We start from the raw sequence: 14,168 nt of genomic DNA on the forward strand, positions 1-14,168 counted from the left end.
GCCATCATGTTGTGATTTATGGTGACCGTATGAATTAACAACCTCGAAAATGTCCTGTCGTTGACAATCTTGCGCAGGTCTTGTGAACAGAAGGCTGTGACTTCCTTTGTTGAGTCAATCCATCCCCTGTGGGGTCTTCCTCATTTCCTGTTGCCTTCAACTTTTCCTGGCATTATTATCTTTTCCAGCAGCCCTGGTCTTCTCATAATGTGACTGAAGTACAATAGCCTCAGTTTAGAAACGGTAACTTCTAGCAAGAGAGAATTCAGACTTGATTTGACGTTGACCCGCTTATTTGTGCATTTGGCGGTCCATGGTATCCGTGAAACTGTCCTCCAACACCATATTTCAAAGGAAGATGAGTTTGGATGTATACCCTACTTTTCTCTCCTGTAAGAAGCAAAGCAGCTTGCAGACTTCTTCCCCTCCCCACAACAGACACCTTGTGAGATAGGTGGGGCTAAGAGAGTTCAGAGCGAACTGTGACGAGGCCAAGGTGGAGCTAAGAGAGTTTGGAGCGAACTGTGACGAGGTCACCCAGCAGGCTTCATGTGTAGGAGAAGGGGAACAAATCCCGTTCTCCAGATAAGAGTCAGCTCATGTGGAGAAATGGGGGGATCAAACTTGGTTTCCAGATTTGAGTCCCCCACTACACCACGCTGGCTCAGTTTTCTTCCTGTCAGCTTATTTCATTATCCAACTTTTACATCCATATACACAATAATAAGTAATAAAAGAATATCTGCATCATGAATTGAAACATGGCAACTCAGCAGTAGGATTACCGACTTCAAGGAGGAGGCTTGAGTTTTTGGAGAACTACTGATCGCCTGACTACAAATACTCATTTTCCTAGAGAAAATGGCAACTTCTGAGGGCGGAGTCTAAGGTCTCCTAACCCCGGGAAACCCCTCCCCAGACTCCACCCTCTGCTCACAAATTTCCAGGATTTTCCCAAACCACATTAGGCGGTCCTACTCAGCAGTAATACTGGGGTGTAGTTGGGCTCAAGCTAGGTTTAACATCTCTTAAACAGGACCCCTGAATCTTATTTAGCGCTGCGCTGATCATGCGCCGCACTGAACACAAGTATGGCCTGGGGCCATACTTCAAAACATCCCTCTCCCATTCTCATGTGATGCTTTTTTTAAAATGGCACTGACACAATATTCCCCTTTGTACTGGATGGGAGAAGCTGTTTGTCCCTGCATTTCCCTCAAAGTAGAATAAGCACTTTATCTAGGGCTCGGGCCTCCTCTAACAAGTAGCTTGTGGGCTACTTGTAGATCAGTAGTTACTAGAGTTCCTAAACACCCAGTTACTACAGAGGTCGCTAAAAGACCCAGAAGTTCTGTTCTACACTGTTTTCAAGAAAAAAACATATATTTCTTGGATTTATTTTTCTCACCGTCGCTTATGCAACAGCTTCATTTCTGGTGCTCTGTGTTTTGTTGCGAGGACAGAACAAATCTTGGTCAAATGCTGGGATTTTTTAAATCACTCAGAAATAGTTCTTTTTTGAAAATTTTTTTTGCATTTTGCCAGGTACAAAACATAAAATTAATTTTAAAATCAAGTGAGCCGGGATTCTTCATGGTGTTTTCAAGGCAAGAGATAAAGAACGGTGGTTTGCCTTTACATGTTGCTACATAGCTACCCTGGACTTTATTTGAGGACTCCCATCCAAGTATTAACCAGAGCTGACCTTACCTTCTGAAAATCTGATTGGATTGAGCTAGCTCAGCCCATCTTGGACAGGGCAAACATGAATTATACTGTATTGTCGAAGGCTTTCACGGCTGGATTCAACTGGTTGTGGTGGGTTTTCCAGGCTGTGTGGTTGTGGTCTGGTAGATCTTGTTCCTAACGTTTTGCCAGGATTTGTGGCGGGCATCTTCAGAGATGTATCAGAGAGAAGTTTGTTACACAGTGTGTAACAGACTTCTCTCTGTGATACACCTCTGAAGATGCCAGCCACAGATGCAGGTGAAATGTTAGGAATACATTGTTTTAAAATTAAATTGGTTGAGATATTTAATGGTGACCTTAAAATTGTAGAAGTCTATCACTCACATATCCAAGCACTGACCTTCGCCTTCCTCTCAAATAGTTTTAACTCCTGGCCAAAAATCCACATGGTTGCAAATAACACAATATAACTCAGGTTAGGAAGGGGCCACGCCTGTTCTTCACAATTATCTATAGTCCTTCCATTCAGTGGGAAAGTTCATCGAACTCTAGGGTCCAGAAGCACAATACATTTTTTGTTAGAGGAAACTACTGGAATAGAGACTGGTATTCCTAGACTGGCTGGTTGAAATGCAACCGGGCTTCTGGATCTTCGAGAGTTGCGTAAGAGAATCCGAGCCAAAAATCCTGGTTTTATGCAACGGTGAACAGATGGGTCAGAATAGTAAAGCCTTGGGGGGAGGCCACCTACATTCATTAATGTGTCTTTTAGATGTGAATCCCAGTTTATTTGTTGAGTAAGGAAGTCCTTCATTTGGCCTGTCCTGAATCTAACATTCATCAACAATACTGGGAACCCCCAAGTTGTAGTCTTATGGGAGAAGGAGAAATTCTCTATCCCCATTTTCCAATCCATGCTTAATTTTATAAACTTATTTTTATTTTATATCCCATTCCCTCTCTTGTCCAACGAGGCTTCCAGCTGTAACGCTTTGCCTCAGTAGTAGATCTTAAAGGCACAGTAGCCTTATCACAGGGGAAGTCTCCCCCACTAAATCAGATCCACCAAATAAAATTAAAATTCAAGAAATAAAAGATATATTTAGAAGGCACAGTGGCTGTTAAAAACCCCTGCGACTGCACTCCCTATAGGCAGGAAACAAACTGGCAAGAGGAGGGCAGAGCCGAGACACAGAGAGAAGCCTGGGAAATTTTTTTTTTCAAATTCCTGCTTCCCTGATTGGTGGATTACCAAATACCCAGATGTTCTCTCGAACAATGGAGAACTCCCTACCAAGCAGATGACTGGATTATCTCTGCCTCCCCCTTTTTATGCCATGGTCGCAGCCTCCCCAACCCCGACAAAATGAACAAAGCGGGGCGTCAGGCGTTTCATTTTTGCAAAGAAAAGTGTTTTTTGTCATTTTGTTGTGTACACAGTATACAATGTGAGTTTTACATATTGAGAGAAAAAAACGTCTCAGACACTAATAATAAACAATAAAAATATATAGGAACATCCAATAATACAGAACACAAATCCCATATCTCAGAACAAGACCCTTGAGGCGCGAACAAGATACACAGAAATACACGTCGTAAAAAAGGGGGCCTTCCGAGATCCAAATAGAGGGAGGGGGAGAAGGAGAGAAAAGTCTTTTCCCCCCCCCCTGTTACAGGAAGCAGGTGTGTGTTTGTGTGTACATATGTTTTTTATTAACATGAATGAAGCTTGTCCCGTCCAGTTCTGGGGGCATGGGGGTTCGGCCACTCCGCCCAGGAACGACACTTTTGTAAAGTTTCCTAAAGAATCGCTGCTGCAGACCTGTCTCCTTTTCAAGATGTCATGGCTCTTGGCGTCCCTTGAAAAATTAACCCTGTACTGTGAAACATACTCCCCCCCTCCCCAGTCGCCTCGTTTTTCAACCCCCTCGTGTTCAAGCTAACCCCACCATGACGTACAGACTGAAGCTACAGCCCCGTCACCTCTACAAGGCCCAACAGCAATCGGTAGCCAGGTTCGTAGGGAAAGCAGTTAAAAACTAATTTGCAAGCTCTAAAAAGCCCAGAAGGAAACCAGTCGACCCCCCCCTCCCCCTTAAAACACTCCATTTTGAGTGGAGCCTGGTGTACGCCGAATTAATCACACACGCAAACCCCCCCCCCCTTCCACACATGCTCACATACAAACTTGCCAACCTCTATTCACCCACAATAAATAATTAGGGGAGGGAAATGGGATCTAGAGGAATCTGGGGGAGTTATGTGTATGCATATATAAAAAGACCCTCCCTAAATGAAGGAGAGGGGAGTGGGGGGTTCACCACACACAGTTCTGTTGCTCTTCAGAGACCTGTTGGAAAATAATTCTGGTATTAAAAAAAAAGACGGCTCCTTCAGAGGGGACACTCTCCTCCCTCTACCACAAGTACCTTTTCATACCCTCCCCGAAATGAAAAATGGGGGTGGGATGTGATGCGGAACTTTCGCACACTCCTGTTCATTTTGGCCTGTTGAAAAGGAACGAGAAGTCTGTAGGAAAGAGGGGCAGCGGGTGTGAGGAAACCGGGGAGAGCGCGAAACCCAAGCTACAGTGCGTGAAAGAGACTGAGGGAAAACAAAAAATGGAACGGGAGAGTGATGAAACCGGACTGGTGTGGAAAAATCCTACCAGGAACGTTATGGCAAAGAGGAAAAGTCAGGAATGGAAATGAGGTAGACGTTGGCTGGGAAGTGGAAATCTGGTATGTTGGGTTGGGGGGGTGGAATATGTATGGGATTGATTGGAGATGTTAAAGGGCCTATCCCAGGAAGAGCAAACTGATGGAAACAGGCTGCTAAGTGTTGAGCGCGTGTGGTTGTAGGAACAGAGACCAGTTGAATGACATTAGGGGTGCGGGGGGTGGGGGGGCTGAAGAGATGGGGAATTCCAGGCTCGGACCTATTCTTCTAATCTAAAAACTTTTAATTTTCGCATTTCATTTCAGGGGCGAGAAAGAGAAAGGGCTCTTGGCATAGGAGGGCGAAGGGGTAGGAGGCAACACAGAAATCTCCTTCCCCCCTTGACGACAACGACGATTAAAAAAATAACAACCTCCTAATGAAATGTTTCGGTCCAAACCAAAGAACGTCACAGCTACGGGTGAGAGAGAGAGAGAGTAAAGAGAGAGAGAAGAAAAAGTCCTGCGCATTAAGTTCAAGTTAGTCAAATACAATATGATACATAGACTTTTTATCCTATACAGTATATACAGCTGAGGGGAGGGGTGGGGTTCGAATCCTGCCATGTTAAAGACTGTAATAGGGAAGGGGACACACACCATCCCTCCCTCAAAGGAAATCAAATGAAACAGGTACAAAAGGGACCTATCTGTGACCTGCTTTTTCAACCTCCCCCCCCCTTGACCTAAGTGGGGTCATTTGGAAAAAAAATACATGTAAGACAATGGGGGCGGGAGGACACCTAGAAAGTTTCGGTACAGGCAGATTTACTGCTGTGCTTCCTCCCCTAAATTTATGGTCAGAAGAGATCCTGGGGGATTTCTCCATGTGTCCTTCAGAGCTAGGAACCCAAGGTGGGGGGGAGACGGAGATGAACAGGGCTATCGGCAGGATCCACCAGCGGTAATTGCCCTCCCACAAAGAAGATAAGATTAAAAAGGATAGCCCTGAAAGAAGGGCTCTCTGAAAAGACTTGTGGGGGGGGGGGGGAAGGGGTCGTGTACGGGGGGGGGGGCGGGAAGAACTTGGCAATAAATATTTGCTGTCGGAAGCAACAGTAGAAAATGATCGCGGTCAGTGCGTGGGCGAGAGTGCCTTCCCCCCGCTCCCCCACCACCTTTACACCCAACAACAATGATTTGGCAGAGGTGGGATCCAAGTTGTTTGGGACGGGGGAGGGGAGAAGGGTTATATTACCTGATCAGACTGCGGGTAGTAGAGAGAGCTGACACCATATAAATGGGAGGGGGGGGTGTCATTTCATTGTTCTCCCCATGCTCAACTCAACCTCTGGGAGAATCTAAAGGGCCTCGATGGCAGAGATGCAGGATAGAACCCAGGGGTACCTGGATCCCCTTCCCTTTGTTAATTTCTCCACCTATAGAACCTAGGAGACCCGCAACCCAGCCTCCCAGCTCTAAGAATCACACCCCACCACTTCTCCCTGACCTTCCTATGGGTTCTCCTCCTAATTTCACCCCACCAGAGCAGGGGGGGGGGGGGCGCGAGGCTGCTCAAATTAGACATTTATACATTTATATATAAATAATATTTCTCTGTACAGCCAGGGCAAAAGGGAAAGGGGGCGGGGCATCCCACCATTCTAGCATCTGATGAGAACCTTCCCTCCACGTGTCCACTTCTGCCGTTGCAAACCGTTCCACACCCCACTGAAACAGGAGACCCATCCCAGGTCCCTGCTTTTTTTTTTTTTTTTTAAAAAGGAAAACAAAAACCAAAAAAAAAGGGCAGAGTTGGTTGGTGGTATTGAGCGGAGTCTGAACTCGTTGCCTGCAATGGTACCCCTCGATCTTCCTCTCCCCACTTCCTGCTCTGGCTCTGCAGAGGGGCGGGCTGTAGGCGGCCCCTCCCAGGGCGTGGCTCTGGGCGGCTGCATGCACGTCACGCACATTTGCTTTGCGCCTGAGTCAGCAACTCGCTGAAGGAGTCAAACAGTTTCTCGAGCCACGGTTGGTTCCGCATGCACTGCTGCACCACCTCTTCTTGGCCCAGGTCCTCGTCCTCGCCCTCGATCGCTGTCGTCTGGAAGGGACCAAAAGGGTAACGGTCAAGAGCCTGTGCTTCAAGAGGGGCAAAGACACGTGTGGAGGGTACAGAAACGGGCAACGGAAATCAGGGACGGAAATTAAGAACATAAGAACAAGCCAGCTGGACCAGACCAGAGTCCATCTAGTCCAAGCCCCTTTTAAAGCTATCCAGGTTAGTGGCCATCACCACCTCCTGTGGCAGCATATTCCAAACACCAATCACACGTTGCGTGAAGAAGTGTTTCCTTTTATTAGTCCTAATTCTTCCCCCCAGCATTTTCAATGTATGCCCCCTGGTTCTAGTATTGTGAGAAAAGAGAGAAAAATTTCTCTCTGTCAACATTTTCTACCCCGTGCATAATTTTATAGACTTCAATCATATCCCCCCTCAGACGTCTCCTCTCCAAACTAAAGAGTCCCAAACGCTGCAGCCTCTCCTCATAAGGAAGGTGCTCCAGTCCCTCAATCATCCTCGTTGCCCTTCTCTGCCCTTTTTCTATCTCTTCAATATCCTTTTTGAGATTATTACATCCAAATTACATCCATCCAGGATTGCTACACGGGCCAGATGCAATGCTTTCCCATCTGCCATTACGAAGGGTCGCTATTTATCTAGCCCTCTCCAGGACTGGGTTTGTCCACACTGTAAAAACAAAGTGGGGACTCTTGCTCACATTATACTGTCCGAGATATGTGGGTATCAGGAATTTCTCTCTTTGGCTGGCCCTAGACAAATTTATTTATTTATTTATTTTTATTATTTAGATTTTTATACCGCCCAATCCGCGGGGGCTCTGGGCGGTGTACAACATAAAACATAATTAAAACACCAGTTAAAACAAATATGAAACAGACTCTGACAATTCTGTTGTGGGTGTTCTGTTGAACATTACAGAAGTCATGCTCTTGGAAAAAGTAGCAACATTCCTTTTACAAGTGACCAAACTTTGTAAGTAACATCTAATGCTAGATACAGTTCCTCTGTATTTTGATCATATTCTTGCTTTGTAGATCACAAATACCTGGTAATGTTCTAGAACTCATTTTATATGCCTATTAAAGGTTGTGGTTGTTGTTGTGTTATATCTATCCGAATACAGATTCCCTGTAAGGCAGAGATCTTACTGTTGATTGTTTCAGAGGGTAGCCGCATTGGTCTACAGCAGAAGAGCTAGAGAACCTTGGAGATCCACAAGATTTTTGAGGAGCACGTTTTCGAGAGTCAAAGCATGTGATAAAGGGAGTTTTGACTCTCAAAAGCTTATTTATTTATTTTCAAATTCGTATCCCGCCCTATCGCCACAGGGCTCAGGGTGGATCACAACAATCAATTACAATTTATAAAAACATTTTAAAATAAAGCCATGCAAAAATTAACACAGCAGTACAATAACGCCAGATAACAATACGCAATACAGAGTTATTACAATAATAGATGACAAAACATGATCCCTTCCAAAACTTCCGGACTCCCTTTCTCTAATGTGCTACTGGACTCTAACGTGCTACTGGACTCAAATCTAGCTATTTTACTGTTAAATCATGTAGCTGATATGTCTAAAAATATTCAAACAATAGCTTTACACATAATTACACTCATATCTATTTTGATATTTTATTTTTAGATACTTTTTCTAAAGTTCAAAATGGTGTCACACGCGCTCTACTCCAGAATGCGGGGAAATTCTTTCCACCGCTGAAGGGTCCTCTCCATCAAGCACCGAGAGATCTATGGCTGAGAAACTACGTGGTTCCATCAGTTTGCTTGATCCCTGCAATTTGACCTCTTCCTCTTCCACACCCAGGATATTCCAAGCAGTCTGGCATCAGGAACTCCCCAAAGCCCAGTTTTCACATCATTCACAAAATAAAACAAGCTTCTAGCCATCTTGGCTACCAATTGTTTTCCAGATGTTTTAGAGAATGATATCTGTACCCTCTGTAACAACTGGGGCACATAAATCAGGTTTCCAGGGTGCTATATTGCTATAGGACTCCACACTGAGTTACGGAGACAAACACATCTCACTGTGACATGCCTCTGAAGATGCCAGCCATAGATGCAGGCAAAACATTAGGAGCAAAAACTAACAGATAATGGCCACACCCTGGAAAACCCACAACAGCCAGTATAAGACTTTCCTTTGCTATCAAGGTTGGTTCATAAAGTCTTTATTCATCCTTAGACTTACCCAGCTCCACATCTTTATGACTCAGTATGAAAATGAGAGAACATAAGAGTCCTGCTGGATCAGACTAGTGGTCCATCTAGTCTGCCACCATCCTGTATCACCCAATGGCCAACCACCTGCTCTGAAGGTCAACAATGATGCTGCCCCCACGATGCAGATTCTCTTTAATCACCTTGACTGGTTGCCACTGATAAACAACCCGTGACAAACCTGTCTACAAGGAAGAGATCTTAAGGACCATGGCCCTTGCGGTCTCTTCCAACTCTATGATTCTATGACAAGAAGACTGAGAAAGCCACGCAACAGGAGGTCCCCATGAGGAGAAGCAGGAGGGTCTCACTCACCTCATCCTTACAACGCAGAAAGGTGTGGTACTTGTAGTGGTGAAGGGAATGGTACAGAGTGTAGAAAAAGGACTTCTCCACTTCCACGCTGAATTCCTGCCAGACACCGAAGCGAAGAGAGGAGGGAAAGACAAATCAAACCAGGAGGTCGGAGGAGACTTCTTTTCCCCAAACCTTACAGCCCCTCTCATTTTCATGCTCCTGACATATCCCACACTCGCGCTATTCCTAGTCCTAAATGATTGTCATCTTGAACCAAAAATAATGATTCTTTAAATGTGGTAAAACCCTTCCACATGTGGTAAAACCGTTCCACATCTGCCCAATGCAAACTCTTACCTGCTTTCATTCCCCATTTTTCCACTGCTTTCCTCTCCCTTCAGTTTATAAGCCTCCTGCAAAATTAGCCTGCTGTGCTTATCACAGTGGCCCCGGTTTTTGCCGCACACTGCAGAACTTTCACTCATTCGCCCAGCAGATGTTTTATGCTCTCCAGCCACCTTGATCTGACCTGGGGATGGTGTGTATTTCCAGTAAAATGGAGTGATAAAAGTCCTGAAATGATCCAACCCCTCCAGGAAGATGATCGCATCTATGAATCCTCTCCCACATAATTAAATAATCCTGTGCAGCTAGAATTCTAGCACAGCAGGAAGAAAGCTTGGGCCACTTCCATGATATACTATGTTTTTACTATTGAGGATGGCATTTAGTGAAAAAGTCCCATCTTCTACCTGTAGTCCCCTTGACCAAAGAGGGATTCAAACCACCTCGATTTGCTGGAGAAGTCACAATCACATTTCTAATCCTCTAATTATTTCAAAACAGGAACTGCCAAAATCAGAACATTTCAGATTGAAGAGAAAATCTGGTTGTGCCGAACATAAAGTAATTCACATCTCTTCAAACTGGAAACGGTAGGTATTTGCTGAATGCTCAATTTCATAAAATCATGTCTAATTTTGGGTTGCTGAATTACTTTCACTTGCAAAATCAAGATGATGTATGTTTTTAATCGTTTGGATTTTTGTTTGGGCCCCAAATCGTTTGGATCCCAAATCTAAGCATTTAAGCATATCTTTCCCCCAACCTCTCAAGCATTCAAGTCTTTTGAAAAACCAAGTTGTAGATGATGTTCCAATTCCAAGATGCTGATTTTTTTAGGATGAGAAATGTTTGATTCCTCTTTCCACTTAAAAAAAACAACCCTGGCAGTTGCTGAGATTTAAAATCCCTGCAACATTATGGTTTACTACAGCTGAAGATATACGGCTGGCACTCATTTTATCCTCTCAGGGATCCTTCCCACCCCAATTCCCTCAAACTCTCTGGAAACTGCAATTCTGATGTGGTGCTCAGAACCTCAGAGAATTTAAATTACAATGTTTTTAATCAGCAGTCAAACAAATTGGTTTGAAGCGTATTCAATTAAGGCTGCACCCTTGTGTTACAAATTGATTTTAAATGGGGTTTAATTCATTTCAAGGCTTTTCCCAAGGAGCTCCAAAGAAAGGCAAACTTAATTTTTTGCAAATTTCCACGTGCAGTTAGTTCTAGTAAGACCTACCTGCCAGTGGTTGCTCTTCCTTCCCAAGTAAATGATGGACTACAAAATGTCAACAATATCCACGAAACAGCACACTTCCTGCCCAAGATGGACTTGGCTTTGACTAGGCAGGGACATATGAAACCTCCTCCGGCTAACCTGCTCTAAGCATGTGTAAAACTCAGAGAAACTGAGCTGTGAAAACTTCTTTGGGATGCTTGGTAAGACCTACAAGATCTTGTGAAGTGCTCATACAATTCCTTATTTACACGGAGGCAGGAGGGGAAATTCACAAAGCGCAACATTAGATGTACCAGATGTATCAGCAAAGAAGCCACTGAAGGCTGCTCAAAAAACCAAAGTGGATACAAGACCACAAGCAAACAAACCTGGATTTCTTGGCCCATTTGGGCCCCGTGGTGACCTCCATTTCCCAGATAAGGTTTCACATTCACATTTGCCGCAGCACCTTTTACTACCTTTTCAATCAATTACAAGATGGCCATTTTCAGCAGGCTCCACCACCTTGGGTAGCCAAGGACACCAGCCTAGATGAAACCACCACACCTTAGGGAAGACCATAAAGCTGCCTTACGAAATGGGCAGAACAGTGCTTAACAGCCGGTGATTTGCAGCCAGATTAATTCTAAAGGTTCTCATTTTTTAAAAGGAATTAGGGGAACGTGAGATCTCAAGCTCCTGCAACGAGCAGAACTCCAACAATTCGCCATCATAATGTTGAAGAGAAAAGGCAACAGACTGTACAGAGCTTAGGGTTCAACCCCTTGCTTCCAGAGATGCAGGATCAATAATTCAAGCTAGCTTCTTTCTGCCTTCTTTGCCCACGACAAGATGGTTTGTTCCTTCTGACTGTTCTTGGAGGTGGAAGGTTATTCCCATCCATACAAAGCATTAGTGAACAGTGTCTTCCCCAACAGCTGCTTGTCGTTCACTGATACATTTATCTACCGAAGACTCCTTGTGACCAGGATTGAAGAGAGATGGCACAAGTGAAATAATTTGGACTTCAACAGCCAAATAATTAGGGCTACAAAGATCAGGGTCCCAACGTTCCTTGCCCTGGGAGTTCGTGAAGATGAGAAGTATCCTAGGTACCAGCCCCTCAAAACTGGACCTGTACATCAACATCATAGGATGCAGAACTTTAGTCCCACCCTCCTTAAAAAAGGTTTCTGAAAAGTGACAATCAATCCATGAAGCTTAATATGGTGCTCAAACGTTCGTGAACCCTTGCTGGTGTGGATGACTTCGCTCCCAGAACTGGGAACAGTGATGGTGAAAGAACTCTGTCACTTATTCTGAGGTAAAATTTGCTGAGGTAAAATTTCAACTCAGAGTTGGAAGAGTCTGGATGCTTTAATTCTTCCACGTATGTTTTCAATGCACCGGAAATTTGAGATTCCACTACCACGGTGACTCCAAATACGTACGTTCCAGAGAAATGGAGTGGCATATGAGTTGGATATATGCCCTGCTCTGAAATTTTACCTCAGCAAATTTTACCTCAGAATAAGTGACAGTGTACGTTTGTATTTTTTCAGTAGCCCTCGCTAGCAAAAAAAAAAAAAGAGAGAGAGTCTCCAAAAGCCATGGGGCCAAAGACCCATATGTTGAGGGTTTGCAAGTCCAGTAGGGCGGAACTGGATGCGGCTTAGTTTGAGAGAAAAACAGCCACGTCAGCCGTTTTGCTAAGCAAAGCATTGTGGGGGAAAAATACTGCAGGCCTAAAGTGTGGACTTGGCTTTCAATACCCACCTGCGGTTTGGATACATTCTTCTTGAGTTTGTTGAGTGTCTTGCGGTTGTAAGGTTCACCACCCGGGCGCAACTTGACCGTGGTGTCGCACGTTTCGGCATTGAGTTGAGGGAACGTATGGAGTGCCTCCTGGGTAGAGGGCAAAGCAGTAACTGTGAGACAGTTTTCACACTAACAGACCAAATCGAAGACCCTCACACTTCTGTGCACCTTGATCCCATTAGGATGTGTCAAAAACAGGCACTCAAATAAATAAAAAGAATGAGGGTCTTGAGCACCATCAAAGAGTGGAGTGAGGTACAGCCACACAGCATGCTGGGAAAGGAGCAAAGATGGTGGGGTCACATCTAAGGGGTGTCTAACTTGGCGGGATGATTATGCTCTTCAAGAGAAATCTGCCAAGAACAGCATCTACCAGGTATGGGACGCCGACAGAAGGGGTACACAGGGCTTCAACTAAAATCCCCGAAAATCAAATACAGATTCCCTATGACCTGAAAGTCACTGCTTGAAGGGTCAATTTATAGGCAGCTCATAAGGCAGCTGAAGGATTGTCTAGCCCCATGCAGTCCTGCGTGGTGTAGAGGTTAAGAGCAGGTGCACTCTAATCTGGAGAACTGGGTTTGATTCCGCACTCTGCCACTTGAGCTGTGGAGGCTTATCTGGGGGACCAGATTAGCCTGTGCACTCCCACACATGCCAGCTGGGTGACCCTGGGCGAGTCACAGCTTCTCGGAGCTCTCTCAGCCCCACCCACTTCACAGGGTGTTTGTTGTGGGTGGCGGGGAGAAGCTCAAGTGGCACCGCGGGGAATCAATCCCTGTTCCTCCAGTTTAGAATGCACCTGCTGTTAACCACGACACTACGCTGTGTGTCCTAACGTGGGCCAGATATTGAGGTCCAGTGTCCCAGCTGAATCCTAGACAACTCACAAATCTTTCAGTGTTCAATCTTTCACAAGAATTATCCCATCCTCCCCAATCCCCACCCCTCTCCTTGACAGGGCTGTCATGAAGGTGAACCTGGAGGAAATATCTCTTCACAGTCTGTGACCAAATAAACTATACGACTAAAGCAAACATCCGAGAACAATACAATCTCTGAAGGATAACAACCTTGTCACTCCTGGCCCACTTCCGTACCTGCAGCGAGGGATTAAGAGACACTCTCTTCAGCACCTTTTTCTTGTGATCATTCAATATCCCGTCAATCTTCCTCATGGGTGGGAGATAAAGTTCATCTGTGGAAAAGCGCAAACGTTTATTAAGGAAGGAGAAGAATTTGGATTTATACCCCACCTTTCTCTCCTGTAAAGAGACTCCTCAAGGTGGCTTACAAGCTCCTTTCCCTTCCTCTCCCCACAACAGACACCTTGTGAGGTGGGTGGGGCTGAGAGAGCTCTGAGAGAACTGTGACTAGCCCACAGTCACCCAGCAGCAGGAATGTAGGAGTGTGGAAGCACATCTGGTTCACCCGATAAGCCTCTGCCACTCAGGTGGAGGAGTGGGGAATCAAACCCGGTTCTCCAGATTAGAATCCACCTGCTCTGAACGCACTACACCACTCTGGCCAAAGTAAGTCGTCAGGGGTTGGAACCTCCTTTGGAATACTGTGCAGTTCTGACCCCCTCCTCCTCCCCCTCCCAGGAAAGGGGCAGCTGAAATAATCAAGAGGTTGCAGTAGCTGCCTTAAGGACTATAAGACAGCTAAGGACAGAACACGAGGCTTGTAATCTAATGCTTGCAGAAGAGAGGAAGTGCTTTTCTTCCCTTTCCCATCGTGCCAGAACCAATTAAACTGACTTGCGGCATAGATTCAGAAGGCCCTAATTGATCTGATGCGCATTCAAAAT

General features: G+C 45.2%; 1 protein-coding gene across 1 annotated transcript in view; it reads right to left on the reverse strand.

The window, feature by feature from the left end:
• Positions 1-3,084: 3,084 nt before the first annotated feature.
• Positions 3,085-14,168, reverse strand: part of PRR12 (proline rich 12) — a 49,711-nt gene continuing 38,627 nt past the window's right edge. The window contains exons 11-14 of the mRNA XM_048517085.1: positions 13,459-13,556; positions 12,317-12,445; positions 8,995-9,090; positions 3,085-6,453 (exon numbers count right to left, since the gene is read on the reverse strand). Of these exons, the coding sequence (XP_048373042.1) occupies positions 6,313-6,453; positions 8,995-9,090; positions 12,317-12,445; positions 13,459-13,556 (464 nt within the window). The 3' untranslated portion in view covers positions 3,085-6,312. The remainder of the gene's footprint in view (positions 6,454-8,994; positions 9,091-12,316; positions 12,446-13,458; positions 13,557-14,168) is intronic.

The sequence above is a fragment of the Sphaerodactylus townsendi genome, linkage group LG15 (assembly GCF_021028975.2).
Source record: "Sphaerodactylus townsendi isolate TG3544 linkage group LG15, MPM_Stown_v2.3, whole genome shotgun sequence".
Lineage (NCBI taxonomy): Eukaryota > Metazoa > Chordata > Lepidosauria > Squamata > Sphaerodactylidae > Sphaerodactylus > Sphaerodactylus townsendi.